Genomic DNA, 20516 nt, shown 5'->3' with positions numbered 1-20516 from the left:
TTCAGCAATCATCTCTGCCTACTCCCTCAGCGCATGCAGATGCATCCTATCGGGGCCGGTAGATTCCCATACATTGATTTGCCTAGATGCTCTTGGACCATTTCCTCCCACACCGAAGGGTAGCCTTCCATTTCCCAGACTCTCTTGCTTACCCCCACAGTCCAGGAGTCTCAAAGGGGAGTTCCTACACTGAAGACAGAAGCAAAGAAGGTGTTCAGTATCTCTGCCTTCTCTGCATCATCTGTTATTTGCTTCATTTCTGTCATGATAACTTGCATTTAAGAGTTTGTTGTGAAAAGAAAACATTCTTCTACTGGCAGGCTGAGAGTATGTTTGCCCTGATGGTTTTGACATTAGGTAAATAAGTAAATATTTACAGTTCCCTCACCCACTGTCATCCTCTCATGGTTTTTAGCTTGAAAGTGTGGCACATTCTGTCTTAAAGAATGGCAATAAATTATATTTAGAATTAAGGATCAAGAAGAACACAGCATGGCAGCAACTGAGAGATTAATATTGTTTCTCTTTCACTTGCTACACTTCAGTTAGTATGTTACAGAAGAGAATGAATTGTTGATTCTGGATTTCCAAAAAATCCAGCGTGAAACCTTCCTGTGTCATTTTAGTAATCAGGGGAAGAGACAAACTATTCATGTTAATCTGAAGCTAGTTAAGAGATTACAATCAAGCACTTAAATTATCAATGTTCCACAGGACTTTTGCTTAATCTACTTGTCAAATGGAGAAGTATTGTGATTGTGCAGTTGTCAGGACAAAATTTTGTAGCTGAATAGCAGATAGAAAAGCTTGAGGGCTCTGTTATCTGCTTTTTGAGAAGATCATATTCGGTAAGTGAAATTTAATACTGACAGATATAGGAAAGGTTATATTAGAATTAACTAGGTAATTAACTGGTTTTTCTTGTAATGAATGTGTACACTTAAAGTGCTGTATGCAGCTGAGCATAGAATTCTGGCTAACTTCTGAAGCCACTCATTAAAGCAAACAAAGTATTGAGACAAGAAACGAAATGGCAAATAATCCCAGAATGATTACGTCGCTGATCTATGCATATATTTTAAGTAATCACTTTATGAGGATGGTGAACAAGGTGCCCAGTCTTTAGTTTTGCTCAATTTTATCTGAACACCAGAACTTTAGATTCCATATTTAGAGAATAAGATTTTCTAAAAGAAAAGAACACTTTGGGCAGCGTTATGTTATACTGTTCTCTTTTCCCATTTATTTAATTTTTATCTAGAATATGTTTTGCATCTCTGAGAACAGATTTTTCTGTTTTAAAAGCCTGTATGAAGTGAAGGGACAGAGCTTCCTGGAGGCTACCAACTTAGACTCTTTTCACGTGAGATAGAAATTTACTGCTGGACTTCAGTCCCTAGCTTCAAGACTTCAGACATCAAAACTTGAACTAATTAGAGCAACAGGGGAAAGGGTGACTGTAGATCTTTTGCAGAGAAAGTGGGATCACTACAAGTAACCTCTCCTTTTACTCAATAATCTTTGTGAAAATCTACCCCAGCGTTTCCGTAATTTTCTGACATCAGTCATGTGGCAATTCATTTTTTTTAATTAAATGCATGAATTATTATCAATATTTTCATTTTCCTGACTTTCTCTGCATTTGTGTTTTATGCATTATTACAATGGTGGTTTGCATCCCAGCACTGCTCTTTGAATGCAAGACTTTATAACTTGCATTGAACTATTCTGAAGACCAAGTAATTAAAGATGATCAGGTATGGCATCTATTTTGCCTGTACAATGTTTTATCTTTAAACCATTAGTATGTTATTTAATGGAAGAAAAAAATCTTGCAGTAAAAAAAAAAAAGATGAAGCCTTGTTCTGAGCAGCTGTTTTGCTTTCTAGCACAAGCTATAATTATGCTAATTACAATGATAAGTGCTCCTTTTAAATGTGATTTGTAGTTCTGTGTATCCCACTCACTATTTTAGAGAAAACAAATCCCATTTTTAAGCACCTGAAAAGCAAATATTCATTTCACGTTTTCTCTTTTTTTCCTCCTATCATGGCTCTACAGAAATTTATGATGAAGGTAAGCAAGTTAAACGTTCAGTACTGTATTTTCTGTAAATTCCCAGTTTGATTTAATTCATTATTTTTCTTTTTCACATCAGCATCTAACTTGCCTTCACTGAAAAAGAACACATTGAATTTTGTAAAACAATAGATTTAGAAATCACAGTGATTCTATCTGGAATTGGGGTTATGACTTCAGATTATGAAGGTCCAAACTGAGGCAACTGTGGAGAAAGAGCGTTGGGCTAGCACCTGTAGTCTCAATTCATCCTTACCCTTTCTGTGAGGATGAAACACTGTCTGCTAAACAAGGAATGCTGAGACAATTAGTAAACAGCAGAATTCCCTGTAAATCACTTAGGCATTTGGTAGAGCAGGGGTAGCATGCTCTTTCTTCTGTGACAGGACTACTGTTGTGAGAGGGCAGCCTGCCATGGCTCAGGTCAGTGAGTAGAACTGACTGCTTCTTCTCTCTTTTTCCTTTTTCTTTATTTTTTTTCTCCGCTTTTTAACTAAGACAAGGAGTTTGGAGAACTTCCAGGCATTCTAAATAACTGACATTTGGAGTAGCTGACTGTGATTTATCCAAGATGCGCTGGATATATACTTTTAACTTTTTACCTTCTAAAATAATCTGCTCATGATTTTCATTCCCTGGAAGCCCACACTTCTGTGATATGGTCTTGCTTGCTTTATTGTCACCCTAAGCTGGGGAGGAATTTGGGTCTGGATAAGCAGTGCTATTTCAGGCACTGAATTTAATGACGTCAGAGGAGTTTTCTAAATATGACTCCTTTGCTGATCCATCCTTTCTTCCCACTTGGTTGTCTGTCTTTATTTGTGTGCTTCTTTCTCAAGTGACAAGGATGAGTCATATTCCTTGTATCATACAGTAACAGAAAAAGCTTTTCCACTGTCTTTACCCTGTGAAAAATGCCTCTCTCCTCCACTTATTTAGCTCTAAAATAACCAGGGAGATTTTTAATAATTTCTTTCATCTCTGCAGAGAAAGAGGAGGAAGAGGTGAGAAGAGAAATCTTCACTAGATTAAGAGAGAAATCAATAAATTTCCTCTTTGTCAATTTTCATTTAAATTCTGTAAGTGCTTGAAAATAGGAGTTTATAATGGAAGCATTACCTCAGCCAGAAATCTAAATACTTGTTTTACATAGAGGGCTTGAAATAAATGATCAATATTATTTATTTTTATTTTCGCTGCTGTTTTGGCTCTTCGTTGATGTGAAGTTCACTGTTGTTGGATAAGGGAAACATAAGTGTAATGCTGAAAATACTAAGCAAATGTGCATCTGAATTGTTTCGAATTATGTGACTGATTGATCTGCCGTTAATATTATTGAATGTGAGATCACTTACCATGTTGCTGGCAGAAATATTTGTCATTACCAATTGTTCCAATCTTTGTAAGTGCAAGTAGTTAAATGTGTTCTTACCAGAGTAAGATGTATTCATGATTTTTATTGTCCTGTTAATTCATATAAATATCACTTGAATAAATTATAATTACACACTGTACTTTTAAACCAAGTTAAACTTTGAAAACCTGTAGTTTAACTTAGCTCCTTTTTCTGTTCTTTGACATGGAATGTTATAAATTAAGAGGAAAGTGCCAGTTGTACTCAAAAAGAAGTGTGGAGTGTCTTTTGATATTGTATGTCATTGAGACCTCTATTGAAGAGCAGGTACCAGCAGAGCCATCAGCCATACTTATCTCCATGCCTAAATTTTTGCAGCACTTACTGTTTTGTAGTGAATTTCTTGAATAAATGTAGCATAATGAAATTGTGAGTTAGAAGAATGGTGTGAAGACTACAACAATTATAGCATAATACATGTATATAATGACTTACTAAACTTCCCATTATTCCATTACAACATGGTATATAGGCTACAGTAAGACAAGGAAAGAGGTTTTAAATATTGCTGAATATGCCCTTCAGCACTGGTGTTTCTTGAGATGAGAGAGGTGAGGGAATACATTGCTGTATGTCAGTGAATTGATTCACTTGGCATCTTTAAATTCTAAGTAGCTGTATGCTATGGGTTTGGTGCCAGTCTCTGGAAATGGCAGTCCAAGGAACACAGTAATTACAGAAGGGTCTAATTAGCATTTATGTTTTTATGGTAGAAGAATTCCCAGCGTCTGTGTCTGGATGTTTTTACTTTGGAAAGGAAATTCTGTCACCTTCTCCAAATATTTTTAAAGAAAACGGATACTTCTATAAGTGAGAAGAATGTGGAAAACTCCTTGGCTCACACTCTGAAACTTTGTTTGCAATCTTTCCTACTTGCACCATTTTCAAGTTCTCCAATGCTGCTGGAGATGTAATTTCCTAGCATTGCTATTCCAAGTGTGAATTGTTTAGTTTATCCTGACTAATTTACAGTGATTCAGACTGTTCCTATACATTCTGATTTCACCGCCAGTTGGGGTTTTCTAGACTCTTTGGTCAGCATGCACACTACAAAACTGAAATGCCTGATTTAGAGCCAAGGTTACCCTCAAGCTTCCAGTGTAACCATAAGGAAAAGCATAGGTGTTGTCAATGTGTGACTTAAAGTTTGGGTAAATTGAATTACTGTCCAAAAAAATGTATTTTTCCACTGATAATTTAGTCTCCTTAGGCAAAATTAACTTATTTGTCCTTTTTCATGACTAAATTCATTTAGCTATCCATAAACTGTTATTGTGTTGGTATTAAGACAATCATAGAATCATTAACACTGAAAAAGATCTTTGAAGATCATGTAGTCCAACCATCCACCTGCCACCAGTATTTCCCAACTAAACCATGTCCCTGAGTACTTCATCTCCATGTTTCTTAACACCTCCAGGAGTGAGGATTCAACCACCTCCTTGGACAGCCTGTTCTAGTGCCTGACCACTCTTTTGGAGAAGTTGTTCCTAACATACAACCTGAATTTCCCCTGCTGCAACTTGAGGCCATTCCCTCTAGTCCTATCACTCCTAGGAGAAGAGGCCAACGCCAACTTTGCCAAAATCTCCTTTCAGGGAGTTTTAGAGTACAGTAAGGTCTCCTTTGGACACTTTCTCTATTTTCCAGCTAGTATCGGAAGCAAATCTGATTTATGCTGATTTCAGTGTGAAAAACGTTATACACTGATATAATTATGGGGAGTCTCCATTGAGCACTTACCTGTGGGGATCTCTGATTCTGATCATCTTGTAGGATTGTATCTTCACTGCTGGTTTTAGGTAAACTGTTCTATAATAGAAGGGAAGATGCATACTAATAATGGAATGAATTTTTTACATTCCTGTGGAAGAATCCTTTTGTGTACCCTCTATAGAAGTGTTTGGAGCATCATGCAACAACTTGTGTATAGACTCACATAAATATGCTTTTAGAGCACAGGACATTATCTTTCCTTCCTATTCCTCCTGGTTCCTTTCAGTCTCTGTACAGTTTCTGTTGTTTCATTGCTAATTCTGCCATCATAGAAGTTTCTTTCTCCTGAGTGAGGACTCAAAATCTTTCAAGGTCTAAACTCAAGATCTTCCGGTACATTTCTTTCTATCTTACAGGTTACTAAATGTCATCCTTTAATTTACTTAATACTTTTCTTTGTAGAAAACCAGTTGAGGTTACATGCTAGTGTTGGTCTCCTACTTCAAAAATTTTTATTTGTCTCTTGGTAAAAGACATTGATGTCAACAGTCTTACATAGTCAATACTTGTAATGAGATCCTCATTTCCCATTTTATTTCACTTGCTAATGGTTCTAAACATAATTTCAGATTCTATTGATTGGTATTTTGTGGAGAATGTGACAGCTCCCGCACAAGACCCAAAGAATGAAATTTGAGAGACTTCCATCAGTGGTGATTGCAGTTTTCTTCTTGGTCTGGTTGGTTTTCAACTAACTCATCTCAGAGTTGAAAGCAGGAAATTGTGAGATATTCTAAGTTTAATTATTGCAATTTATAACTTATGCAATTAAATCCAATGTCTAGATTTAGGGAGTTTTTTTCCCTCATTCTGCAGTTTTTATAGCAGTAAAAATACTTGCTAGATGTATACTATGTCTTGAAACTTAGGATATTGTCTTGGTGAAGAAAACATTTTCACATTTTTTTTAAAGAGTTTTTATGGAGTTCTAAGGTGTCCTCTGTTTGACATGTTAATGTCTCCAGAATCTGCTTATAGTATTGGATGAGCATAATTTTTAGAAACTATTAACTTCTCCCCTCATTCATACTTGCCAGACTGATGCTTTAAAATAAGCTTGCAGTATCTTTATTTAAAATTTCAATTTAATATGTTTTAAGTCATTGTACCAATACTACATATTACAATTTTAAGCTGCTGTGGCATTTTAAGTCTGACACAAGAATAAATTTAGTGCAGAATTATTTTCCCAAATTATCTTCAGAAATATATTAATATAAGCTTACCTTCAGTTCCTTGCTCTATTTTAATGAAATGTAAATACATGATGCTTAAAGGACATTGTTTTACTACTGTGCAATTATATCATATTTGAGACTTTTAACTTTATCTTGCTGTGTTTGCTTTGGAAGGTATTTATGATGAAAAATAGTAAGCGTATTACTTCCTTTACTGTACAGCTAGTCTCAGCTGTAATAAAACTTCAATGCCATGAAAATGGTAACCTAGTATTTTTAGAAACTCATTTGGAGCAATATTGAATGGCCCTAAGCTTCGTCTGGACCATTTGGTCTAATGCTTCCTATGGCTAGGTCTAGGGCACAGAGGAAATAGTGGTTGATATTTACCTCTGCTGTCAACTGTATGAATGGGATGTTTTTAAAGATATATTACTGATGCCTTGTAGTTTACTGTTCAATTGATATTTATTCTGTTTAACGAGTTTTTTTTTTTTTACACATCAAAACTGTGGTTGCTTACAATCTGGTTTTTATAATGTAGTTTTCCCTACAGCATATACTACTAATTTAATTTTGCCGTTACAGGTTCATAATGAAAAGAGATCTTCCAGGCAGTAAAAACAATTACATAATTCCTAAAAACTCACTGTTTTACCTTGTTTGATTTTCTAGAGAGTGTACTTAAGTTCTTATTTTGTTATGACGTGCTCAGTCCTACTGGTTTATATTGCTTTCCTGGTTGTCGAGAACTGTCTGAAACACCACATACTGATGCAAGTACATTTCTCAGGCATTGTAGTTCTGAACAGTGTAAGTGTTGCAAATTTGTGTGTGCATGCACAAAGCACTGGAATTACTTTCCTGTTTGAAGGAACATGCTTTCCACATTTTTGTCTTTTGCTGGTATATCCCCCAAATGGGTTTTTTTTTCAGTTTTTCTTCTTTTTTTTTTCTTTTTCTTTTTTTTTAACACCTTTGGGGATTGTGTGGACCTGTGAAGAAAGAAATGTTAACATTGGTTTGCAGTAGTGTACTCACTGATATAATAAATCTTCTCTCTAATGGAAATTAAGCTGTTCTCTTGAAAAGAACAGAAAGTTAATGTCCTTTTAACTAAAAGTCTCTGTGTATGTCGAAGGTATTCACTAATTACAAAAATTTCTCAGTACAAGCGAGATTGCCAGAAGCACAAGTGTCTCCAAACACTTGTTTTGTATACCCTGTAAAATTTCCCTCAGCTTCTCATGTATGGACCTACATGCAGCAGTGCAACAATAGATTCAGTGGTGCAACTGTTACTGTGAGAATTAACTGCACTGATATACCAGTTTTAATTTGCCAGTTGATAATTTCTGTACATATGACTGCAGTGTACAAAATTGTTATCTCTAATATTCAGATTATTGGAGAATAAAATGAGCTTTTGAAATAGAAAGTTGACTTACGTGCACATATGTAACATGGTAGTCTTCAAAATGGAAGACAGTTTCATAGTCCCAGATTGGTCTTCTGTCCTGCATTTTTCTGTGTTTCATTTTTAAATTCTCCCTCCATCTATCTGGCTTGATTATAATTGCCACTCAAAAATGTTTAAGTAGAAGATATTTGAAAAGTTTTTTGCAACTCTTTTTTTCTTTTTCTTTTGGCTAAGAAATGGGTACAGCAAACTCCTTGTATTTCTTTAGATAATTCTTTTCCAAGAGGACTGGAATAATATTCTTTTTTAAAAAAGACAATCCCCCATTAACTGGCATTTTTTGAGCCAATCTTTCTTTTGTTTGTGTAGAAAGGGAGTGTTTAGCAAAATAGTTATTTGGGGCATACTGATTTATCTGTTAATAATGGCAAGTTAACACGTGTGATTTTTCTCCATTCCTCTAAGAATTTGTATGACAAGCAGCAAAAATCTGTATTTATTATGTCAAATTTATGGCTAGTAGCTAAACAGAGAAACAGAAACCATGATGAATGTATTGTGTGGAAAAGAACCAAAGAAAACAGTTTCTTGAGGTAACTTATTACTAAAATGTGTTTCATAAAATATTTATACTGCACTTCTCAAGTGGAACATTTATTTGGACATTATTTCTGAGTTTTATGAACTGTCCAAATTGTCTTGAGTTGGTTTGGATGTCTTTGAGCAGTTGTCTGGCCTAGCAGATAAAAAATTCTGTCTAATAATAGTAGTATTACTAATAGTATTTAAATGCTGAAGACCAAGAAGCCTGGAAAATGCTTGTTCTTAAATGTGGTTGATAAATAGTATTTTCTAGTAACATCAGGGACAGTACAGAAGAAGCTCGCTTGGAAGATCTCTTATATATAAAAATGAGGAAATTATAAAGGATTTAGGACTATGAAACAGTGTAAAGGGTAGTACATAGTGCAACAGGGCTGTGGTTCGCTGGGGATCTTCTGCTTCAGTCCATGGAAGAAGGATTCAAACTTTTTTCAATATATTTTATACTAGACTTGTGAAAAAATCAGAAAATACAGCATTTTCCATAATTACTGAGTTGAGAAACTCTAAATGGAAGAAGTTGAGAGTTTTTAAATATGCTTCTCCAGATTCTACCTACAATCTGTCCCAAGGACATTATATATTCTGACTAAAACTCATTATATTCAGAGGCAATTAAAACTAAGGTGAAGATGATCATAAAGTTACATTCCTGAACTGATCCCTGAGCGGGATTTTTTCAAGAAATCTACTTCTCTGTGACAGGACAAATACAAACTGTCCAGAGATTGATTGATTTCTTTTTTATTTTTTTAATAATTATTTAATTTCTTTTGCAAAAGGCCTGACTTTTTTTTTCCAGTGTACAGTATATTATTTCTTTTTCAGTCTGCACAAGGTGGTGGTCATCGAACTCTTCTCTATGGACATGCAATCCTGCTGCGCCATTCCTACAGCGGCATGGTATGTAACAGGATTTGATAGCAGCAATGATTTGTTTACTGTGTGAAAGCTATGTTTGACTGTACCTAGACTGTTCCCAATTTATTGATATTGGGAGAACCATTCACATCAGAGGCTTTTGGCCCTTGGTTCATGCAATTTTTGTAAAAAGATAGATGTCTAGAAATGTGAGCTGAAGTCATTTCTCTGTAAGTGAAGAAATGAAGTCCAGCTCTGTACTTGTTGAGTTCTCTGCTACTTAGTTTATGCTGAACTGAAAATTTCCTATTGCTTTTCCCTTGGATATTATGTATTGCATAAACTGTGACTGAATTAGCAGCTAGCTGGTAACCTGTTGGAAATGGAGTGGGAAAGGATATTCCTTCGTAGACATATTTGACCTTACTTTTCAGTTCCCCAAAGGATTATACAGGTTCAGAAATGTTTAATGATGTGTGAGTCTTCATGGAGCTGAACTTTGATGTAACCAGCTCCTATTTCTACTCTTGCTATTCCAATCTCAGTGGAAATATAATGTGGATAAAATCTGAGAGCTTACTTTATAGCATATACTTTGATCAAGTCTTCTCAAGAACCATACAGATTGGAAAGTGTTTGTGCTCTTGACAGTAACTAGTAAGGATAATTTAAGAATTGTTATTGTATTAGCAGATTTTTATTATATTCTAGTTCAGACACAATTACAGGCACAACAAATGACGTGTGCTTTTTTTCTGTTATAGTATCTATGCTGCCTCTCAACATCTCGATCTTCAATGGATAAGCTGGCATTTGATGTAGGATTGCAAGAGGATACCACAGGTAAGCACAAGTTTAGTAGACTAAATAATGAGGAATACTTTCAATCTAAAAATCAGAATATAAACCTATAAAAACATATAAACTACATAAAAATTAAGCCTATTTAAAGACCGAAGAAGCAGAAGTTAATATTATTGTCTTTAACACATAAAGTATAGTCTAATAGATTTTGTAATTTATTTTCTATGAAACATGTCTTTTGATATTTAAGCATAAATTTATAACAGTGAATATAAGGAACATTTTCAAGTACTGTGACAGTAGGAGCCTTCTGATGAGATTTTTTTTTTACTTGAATTATTTTTATCTTAGGGAATTACAAATATGAAGTGTCAGTAGAAGTGGAAAAGCATAATTGATTTTGGATTTTATTTTATTTTAATCATTGTTTTAGATGCTTTTTGTGTGTGTGGTGTTGTTGTCCTTACTGATGTTTTCTTCCACATCTTTGTCATAACTCTCAGTGAAATATTTTTCAGTAATTTTCCCAGAACGTTAGCAGGAAAGTGACAGGGAAGTTCTTTAGTAAGGGTGGCGTGGACAGGGTTTCATAGAAAACACAGAGAGCCTCCTTCTTGCCCAACTCCTCAGCTTCTGTTCCAGAGTTCTTGCTGTCTGCATGATTGAATTTTTTTATGCTTGAATTTCTAGCAAATTGATGGGGAGGGAGTGATCCTAGTTATTGAAAACAGATGGACACTTATTTTATCCAACTGAAAACTAGGTCAAAACTTTAGGACTGAGGCAATTGTAAATGTAATGAAATTACTATTGGACTTTCTTTTTAATTTCTTTCTGTCTTGTTACTCAACAATGATACAGGTGAAGCATGCTGGTGGACTATCCATCCTGCTTCTAAGCAGCGATCAGAAGGAGAAAAAGTACGTGTTGGAGATGACCTTATTTTAGTCAGCGTCTCTTCTGAAAGATACTTGGTAAGTAGTGTAATGGTGCCTTGTCTGTAGAAAAACTGTTAATAAAGATATTACACTAAAATTTGATTTACGTTTTAATCTCCAAAAGAACAGATTAAGGTTTTTAAACTGGTATTTAACAATACGTTGCAAAAAATGTACTGAACATCTGTAAAGTGAGACATTGATATGTAAATGATTTGATTTGTGTTCATTTAAAAAATATGTAAAAATTGAAACATTCTTAAATGAAGAAAAGAGGAAAACAGAGGAATCTTTTTCAATTACATAACTGAGTTCTGAAGTTGACAGCACTGTCATGAATTAAAACTATACTAAATTTTTGGAATGTTTGAATGTTTTTTAAAAGGTCTGTGTGTTCATAAGATAATGAGTAGTATAGCATAGAATGCTACTGACTTGCCATAATTAAAATACTTTAATTGTTACTTGAATTAATAATTAAATATAAAGAAATTATTTTAAAACCTGGAGTTAGCTTCCTTTTATCATTACTTTACATAGCTTTCTTCCTTGTTAAAGCATCTCTTTGGCACTTTAAGATGTTTTTTCTTTTCTTTTTGTATTCTTGGGGTTGTAAGCCCCTGAGCTATTCTATCTTAAAAACAAAACAAAAAACCCAACAATAAAAAGTGAACAAAGCAAGAAAAAAAGCAAACTAACCCCAGCAAGAACTACAAAAAAGATCTAAAAAAAAAAGAATGTCTGTCTGCTGGAAGTTTCTGTAAAAATCAGCCCAAGTGATTTCCTAAATGTAGCTACAAATGAAATAAGGAACTTCTAAGGGTGCTTATTTTTAGCATTGTCAGGAGCATTGTTTCAACTCTGCCTGTGACATTAATGTTTATTATGTAGCCTTTATTTACTCTTTATGTAATGAAATAGTATTTAATAAATAGCTTCGGTGGTATTTAGAAAAAGAAGTGAAGAATTTAGTGAGACATAACATGATTTTTCTCTTTTTCATTAAATTAAACATGTTCTTCCTTCTTTTGAGAAGACATAGAAAAGTGCAGATAAAATATCTTGTAATTTCAACACCTAAATAAAAGCATAGTAACTTACGTAGTGAGTTATTTTTGTAGGTGGAAATTGTGACAACTTTCTGTTCATCTTTATATTTTAGAATTATTACTTATTTTTTGGGAATAATCACAATTAGTTTCACTAGAAAAAGCAAGTTATTCTGGATAAAGTTAATGAGAAAATTTATTCCTGAAAACGTTTTATTTAAAGATACTGAATTTCTTTGAAACATATTGAATTATTGAATTCACTTTCTGGATTTGAGTTTTGCTCAAGATCATTTCTCTATGTAGAAATAAGTAATAAAAGCACTAATCTGTTTTAAATTTGAATGAATAATTATTAAAGCAATTTCAATTGTTCAATTTTTATTTTATCTTAAGAAGGAGGGACTGAGCAAAATTAATTTTGCTTTTACACTCACTTCCACATTTTATAAATGCATACAGTTCCAGATTAAATTAAGAGCTGATGGACTATAAAGCTTCACAAGCATAAAAATATTTGTGTTTTTACTACCTACTTAGTAATTCTATTAGCAGTAAACAATTCATAAAAGATGATAAAGACTGAAGTACCCATCTACCAGTGGGTGAATACTTTTCATGAAAGCTGTCTCTTTATCTTAAGCTATTAGGCTTAATCCATTGGGTTTCAGATCTATAGATCTCAAGTCTAGAAATTGTGAAATTGAAGAAATTGACTGAAAATGAATAACAGTATTTTGGGTATATACTTCAGAAAAATGTAACCCCTTCCAATAAAGTCACATCTAATGTTTCCCAAAATTATAAAGGAAACTGACTGACTCACACTGGCACTAAATAACATCAATTTTTTATTTTCCACAATGTAAAACTGAAATATCATAATAATTTGTGAATAAAAAAAATAGTCTTTTACAAAGTAATCACAGTAATTTCATTTGAAGTGTGGTAGAGTTGAACAGCTCTTATTTAAGGGAATGTAGCAACTAATGCATTTAACAATAACTTGGGCCGATGAAGCTGCTTTTATAAATGCAACTTGACGTTGAGACCAAGTAGTCTTGATTGGATCCAATTAAGGAAATTTTTTTCTTCTGATGGTAAGGAATTCCTCAGATAGATCTCTTGATAGAGAGTGAAGTTTGGCAGGTTTCTGAGGGTTGGATTTAAATACATTATGTATTTACACTTAAATGCTCAGGAAAAGGTAAGTCTCAAATAAAACCTTCTGTTATAGTGTTGCAAGAAATATGGTTGTAACATCACTGTTTTGTATTTGCTGTTTCCAAGCAATTTCCTACCTCTGAATTAAAATAAGGAAATGAACAGTCTTGGAACAAAGACTTGCATGTCATAAAAACAGATGAATAGAGCTTATTCACAGGCCGTCTCATCTGCCTTTTTCAAAATGTATCCAGAACATAGTGTAATTTGAATAATAGTGAGCAGGAGCTCAGCCCAATTAGTATATAGCAAAGAGATGTTTTGTGATCAATGGAGCTACCTCTGAAACTTAAGCCAAAGTTGTTCTATTTCATTTCTTGAGGTTGTGCAGGGCCAGAAACTAATGTAATAGTACCAGCAGATTTCTTAGACATATTAGCATGTAATGCTGCACTGAGTTTTGCCTTGCCTATTCTTAATTACTCATCATAGTAGCTTTCAAAATTGCTAATTCTGAATTGTTCAGAAATTGTTAATTTTAATTTCAGTCAAATTTGTGAAATCTCTGGAAAACCATAGTTCTAGTCTTCTAAACATTCAATAGAAGTTCCTTAGACAAGAAATCCAAATACAAAATGCATAATGAAGATAAAAATGATAATTAGTAGTAATGAGTACAGTGATATTCAGGCTGAGAAGTCATAAAAGCATTGGGAAGAGTTAAAATTTAAATTCACAGTGCAGGGGCTTCAGTAGCAATCAAAAATTCCTATGTTGGGATATATAAGTAGTTGGTGTCCTGACTTTAATGTTGGTCTGAAGCTATGCTATGCAAACATGCATTGTATGAAACAGTCTTGATATTTATCTTTCTTTAACTTAACTGTTCTTTTTTTTTTAATCATTTTAAACTAATATCTTATTTCTTTTGAAGTGAAGCATTTTCCTCAGATACCTTTCTTGGGTTAAGTAATGTCATTGTTCCCATTCAAAATTAGTATCATCTGAATTGAAACAAATTACTCCAAACACAAAGCTGATACCTGTCATCTGTTGTGAACAACTTGGCAGGTTCCTGCATGTTGGAAAGGTGATTCTTCCTCATTCATTCATAGTGACATTGTTTATTTAAGCTCTTAGTTTAAGTTCTTCTATTTATTATCAGAGATTTTGGACTGCTCCCTTACACAAATAAATATCTGAACCATTTATTGGCGCAAGAAGACTAGGTAACACAGCAACGTGTGATTCCTTCCCACTTGCCCAAATAATTTCATTTTTTTCCCCAAGGAGTATGAAGCATAGTAGCTGGACTTTGCTTTGTTATGTGTGAGAGCACAGTTCCATCCAATTTGTAGTTATAAAATGGGAAAAAAGGAATTTTTTTTTAATCATTTGAATCTGCCTAAACAAACCTGAAATGAGTGGAATAAAGGCAGTGTGAAGCTGCTTTGTTATGCCGCTCATAATACAGTTCCCACGGAGTCTTTATACCATTTGAAATGTTATTGTGGAGGCTGGTAGATCTTTCTCGTTATTAAGGTTGCCAAGCTGTTCTGCCTTATAAAATGCTACTGCCAAGTGCTTATGATCAAGTGCTCAAAGTGTCAAAATTCACTGAGTAAAAACAGTAGCATCTATTTCTTCTTCTTCTATTTATTTATTTATTTTTTAAATTAGTCTGAGAGTTTTTTTCGGTTTATCCAGAAGAGGTCATTAGTCACTAAGGCTGAAGGCTGGCATGAAAAAAATAATTCACCTCATTAAAAAAATTCATCAAATTTTCTTGAAAACTTTGAGCATTCCATGCTTTATAATCAAAATATGAAATTAGAAAGTGACATTTTGATATAGTGCATGTGTTTTTTGGCAACTAGAAAGAAGGAGGACAACTACCTCCCTGCTGCTATAAGACATAAAAAAAACATTCTGAAATATTGCATTTTTTTCTTTTAGTAGATAAAAATCTAGTTACTTTTTCCTATTCTGCACCAGCTAGACCTCTTGAAGCTCCTGTGTGATGAACTGTTCAAACTCCTTCCCGAGTGAATAATTAAATGCGTCCCTAGCTTACTGAAATCAGCAGTTAGTTGTGTCAGTTGGCAGGGTGTGGATGAAGCTAGACACTGTATTGACGTCTGAGAACTTGGTGCACCATGTGCTGTCAGAGATCGTCTGCCATTTAAGAAATGTGGAGGATAGAACTATGAAAAAGTAGAAAGTTTAAAATCCAGGTGATGTAGCAGAAAGAGGAACCTGAGACTGAAATGGTAAGGAGGGAAACAGAGTGGGACATGGTGATAGGCTAAAGAGATCACAGAACCATAGAAGGCCTTGAATTGGAAGAGAACTTGAAGATCATCTGCTTCCGACTGCCTGCCTTGGTCAAGTTGCCAACCACTAGGTCAGGCTGCTCATGGCACCATCCAACCTTTCCTGGAAAGCCTCCAGGGATGGGACATACACAGCTTCTCTGGGCAACCTATTATAGTACCTTACCGTTCTCTGAGTAAGATGTTTCCCCCAATAGCTAGTCTAAATCTCCCCTCTTTTCGTTTAAAACCATTTCCTCTTGTCTAATCACTATCAGATAATGTAAAAAGTTGTCTTCCTCCTGTTTTCAAGCTTCTTTCAAGTGTTGGAAGGCTGCAATGAATTCTTGTTAGGTCCCTCAGCATTTCTTCATAGGAGAAATGTTCCAGCTATGTGATCATCCTTGTGGCCTCCTCTGGACCTGCTCCAGAAGCTTTACATTTTTCTTGTGCTGGTGTTCCAAGCCTATATCCCCACTACCCCCAAAGTCTCACAAAGGCATAGTAGAAGGGAGCAATCCCCTCCCTTGCATGGGAAGCTGAAGGACAGCAGGCAGCAAGAAATTATTGTCACATGGGGCAAAATTTGGGAAACAGAGAGGAGTGGGCACCTGCTTGTTAAAACTTTATTAGAAATTTGGGACAGAAAAATTGCACTGTTCTGGCAGGGAGAATTGTATGAAGATCCAGTGGAGTGGGACTGGGGACAAAGAGTGATGTGACAGATGTCCAAAGAAGGAGTGGTGTGGCTGAGAAATCCTCAACTGCTGGACAAAAATCCTGTCAGAGGAATGTCTAGGGTTGAGAAATGAGAGAAATATTGAGAAGGAGGTATTGTGAGTTTCTGATGCATGGGAAGGAGGAGGAGGCTGAGCAAGAAAAATTCCAGAAGGCCAGGCTGAGGCTTAGTAGGTCTGAAGATAACTTTTTGATGCAGAGAAAATATTAATTAGGATGGCAGGATAGGCTATAACTTGTTTGAGAATCTGTCTTGGCTACGTGAGGTATAGGGGAATGGGGTAAAGATTTGGAGAGAGAGAAAATAGAGGCCTGGAACAATTAGACTACAGAGCTGCCTTCAGCAACTATCTAGGAAACCAACTGTTTTTAAGTGCATTTGTCATCAATGTAGTGATGACAGCCTTCTCCTCCTGGAGTTTTTCTGTTAGTTTAGGTGATATATGCCTAGAAAGTGGTTTTAAAAGTTTATTCTCTACATCTCATTCACGTGGGTGTTAGAATAATGCCACCTGCTGTAATTGTGATTTCTTTTCACTTAAAAAAAAAAAAAGGTAGGAAAATGGTATATCATAAAAATAATTTTCTTACACTTTCAAGTAGTAGGTGTTAGAAAATGTAAAAATACCCAGAACTAATATGTTTTATGAGATCATTCAAATGTACAGTCAGAATAGCTTTGTATGGAACACTGTCTTGGTGTTAGTGATGGAATTTTAAAGGTTATGTCAGTCCTTAGTAGCAGAGAGGCTATAGAACAAAGACTTTGAAGATGAAATATCAGGCTGAGAATTGAAGTTGGAAATGAGCATTATAACGCTTAGCTGATTGTTTTCCTGGAGAATTACATTCTCTATTAAACTTTGTTGTGGAATTTGCTGAGCAGGTCATCGTTTATAGCAGTCTCATTTTCAAATGGATGTTGTCTTTTTTTTTTTCTTGCTGGCTGGGTACCTGAGTCGTCATGGCTCTGAGATCTCATTCATCTGCCTGAAGTTGAAGTCCCGGAGTTTCTCAGTCATGACATCTGCAACAGATGAGAATAGAAACTGTGCCTTAAGGATTAGGGCTGCATAGAATGCAATTTATGGTGGGAATAAACTTTTTGTGATTTCAACTTGGGGCATACTAAGGTAATAGAAATTTTTAGTGTAAGTGATGTGCATTCTCTTCTCATTGGAAAACGGTTCTATCGTGCTAGTCCTTTGTGATTTTGAGAAAATGATTTCATTAGTATTTGTTGTATTTTCTAAAGTGCTGTAATTGATGGTAGCAAAAGAAAAGCCTATGAGGAAATTAATAATTATCTTCTTGAGACTTTAAAGAATTGACCGTGTTGAATAAAGCATGAGGCTACAGACTGAAGATTGAGGAGCAAACAAAACACTAAACAGTTATTCATGAAGTGAGCCCCTTTACCCTTTTTTATCATTTATTCAATGACACATCACTTCCTTGAAAAAAATCACATGAGATTTTGACAGTGGAGAATGTAATTTATTGCACAGACCAGAACACCTTCAGTTTCAGTAGACTAATTTGATTTTTTTTTAACTTTTGGTGCTTGATTCTGCAAAATTTATGATGTTTTGTTAGTTAGATTATTTTTAATCATAATACATGGTAATAATTTGAGGGGTCGTGCTTTAGTAGTCAGTGACTCAGTGTCTAGATGGAGGTCTATGACAAGTGGTGTTTCTCAGGGATCTGTACTGGGACCAATGCTATTTAACATTTTATCAGTGACATCAGTGGACTGAGTGCATCCTCAGCAAGTTTGTGGATGTCAACAAACTGTGTGGTGTGGTCAATACACATCTGATAGATAGAATATCATCCAGAGAGACTGAGACAGGCTTGAGCAATGAGCCCAGGTGAAGGCCCACATGAGGTTCACCTGGATCATGGCAACTCCCACAGTTAGTAGAAGCTGGAGGATTGAGCACAGCCAGGAAGTATTTAAGGCCAGGTTGAATGTGGGCCTGGACAATCTGATCTAGTACTTGATCTATTGGCAGGAGAACTGGAACTGGATTATCCTTGGGATCTCTTAAAAGCCATGCCTTTCCATGAGTCTATGACTTAAGTGGTTACAGATCATAAGGAGAACTAAGATTAAAAAAAAAAAAAAGGAAACACAGACTTCCCCCATCTGTTCTCTCTGGGATTTTCTGCTTTCCTGCTATGCATCTTGTATTGCCTGATGTCAGTGATGTGATAGTGGATTAGAGGATATGTGATGCTTGATTTGTAATGAAAGTTTTAGTGCATGTGTGGGCTTCAGCTACTGCTCTCCTACTGTTGACATTACCTTTATGCTGAGTGGGGATGTTGGAAAGTGTTGGTATGCTGCTTGAATATTCTTCCATTATCAATTGAAAACTTCTGTGTTTGCAGATTCACCATCTAGCTGTTTAAGTCACTTCTGAGAAATGCAAAGGAAACAAGATATTTTTAGGACTTTATGCAAAATTTCCTGGGCTTTGCCCACTTTAGAACGAAATTTGTATTTCCATTTCTTTTCTGCAATGTAACTTTATTTGTTCAAGCTATTTAAATTTTAAATAGATGTTTCAATACATATGAATGTCTTGCCACTTTGTGACATAATGTCAACGGTTTACAGGCTGGTTTGGCTTGGTTCTGTGACAATTGGGGTGTGGGGGGGGGATGCATAGACCCACGCCCCGGGAAAAGGGAAGGGGGAAATGGAAAAAGGAGAAGGGAGATAGAAAGTCACACAAAGAAAAATCTAGCTTTTTGGCTAAGCTTGGACACTAGTGCAGAGAGAATAATATTGGATAGAGAGGATGCTGGAGAATCCTCCTTTGAACAGTGAAGGCTAGTAGGATTAGAAAAGGCATCAGGACTCCCACACCCCAAATATTTCTGCATTGAAAATATTGTTCTTTCATACCTGAAAGACATGCTGGAAGTGATCCTCATAGATGACACCAAGCTGCTACAAGGTATGGAAGCTGCTCTAGATCACATGTAGTGTCACATCAGTGTCATGAATTTTGCATACAGAATTTGCATTTCTTTTTGACAGTTATATTCTGCTGAAAGTAGCAAACCAAGCAGATAAGCTCTGAATGAATTACCATTTGGCAGCAGATTGCTTTACAACAATGTTGGGGTTGTGAAATATAGCACTGAAAATTTAGTCAATGACAAAGAGGTTGTCATTTTTTATTCTTGTTCCTTTTTTTTTTTCCCTTGCTTAGGCAAATGACCTAATTGACTCCTTGATTATTCACTGACAAATTGCTTCTTCTAGAGGGTCAAGGCTTCATTTTATAGTTTGCTGTGTTCGGGGAACAAATTTAGAACTTCATAGTCAAGGGGATCTTTTCATGTCTTCATTTGCAAATCGAAGTATTCACCAACCAATCTAGGGACATGAAGGAAAGAAGAGGATTGCAAAGATATACTCTAAACTGCAGTGGTGGTCATGTGTTAAGAAATGTATTTCAAACTTTGAAAAAATACAATTTTCCACTTAAGGCATCTAGATTATAATCAGAGCTGTAATAGGAGGGATAACTGATGAAAATAAACAGTACTCTGATGAGAGGAGTCAGCAATTAATTTTTTTTTCAGACTTCTGTCTATAACATTTAGCGCTAATTCAGTTGGTACCATTGTGTATGAAAATAAGTTCATTAAAAGTACAAAGGACCTACTTATAAGACATGCCCTGTTGATGGCAGATCTAAGTGACATAGTGGTTATTCTCTTCCTCTTCTGCTCAACAGGTCATTTGCTCAATAAACATTCTCTATTTCGTGTGTTAAATTACACTGGTGTAGTAGAAATAAATGGTTTTTGTGAGTTCTGTTACTTTGTATGTCTGTAACTGTTACAGACATAGCACAACAGCTTATTTATGTTTATCTCTTATATCATCGTGTAACCAGAAGATATGCAGCTGGGAGAATGAACTCTACATGGGTTGTCAGGAGTATACTACTTCTGACCTCCATTGGCACTTCAGTCCTCTGTGTTATTAATGATTTTACTCCAAAGGTGTAGATATTGATCACAACATACGGACATAGAGACAAATATATCTATATATCTATATATATATATAGATATAGATATACCTTATTGTATATCAATAGAATGATGTGGGATAGAGGCTTTGCATAGATGTGGTGTATAATATGCTAATATG

General features: G+C 35.1%; 1 protein-coding gene across 9 annotated transcripts in view; it reads left to right on the top strand.

The window, feature by feature from the left end:
• Positions 1 to 20516, top strand: part of RYR2 (ryanodine receptor 2) — a 343878-nt gene that overhangs the window by 127636 nt on the left and 195726 nt on the right. For 5 of the 9 annotated variants that reach the window (XM_065729976.1, XM_065729943.1, XM_065729968.1 and 2 more), the window contains exons 5-8: positions 2062 to 2076; positions 9299 to 9373; positions 10096 to 10174; positions 10997 to 11109. In XM_065729976.1, coding sequence (XP_065586048.1) covers positions 2062 to 2076; positions 9299 to 9373; positions 10096 to 10174; positions 10997 to 11109 — 282 coding nt within the window. The remainder of the gene's footprint in view (positions 1 to 2061; positions 2077 to 9298; positions 9374 to 10095; positions 10175 to 10996; positions 11110 to 20516) is intronic. The other 4 variants (XM_065730001.1, XM_065729961.1, XM_065729984.1 and 1 more) reach the window with 1 other exon arrangement.

This window comes from Cyrtonyx montezumae, unplaced genomic scaffold (genome assembly GCF_038088225.1).
Source record: "Cyrtonyx montezumae isolate F1298 unplaced genomic scaffold, pur_monq_1.0 scaffold_0, whole genome shotgun sequence".
Taxonomy (NCBI): Eukaryota; Metazoa; Chordata; class Aves; order Galliformes; family Odontophoridae; genus Cyrtonyx; species Cyrtonyx montezumae.
The sequence above is the reverse complement of the archived record's forward strand: the minus strand, read 5'-3'. Positions and strand labels throughout refer to the sequence as shown.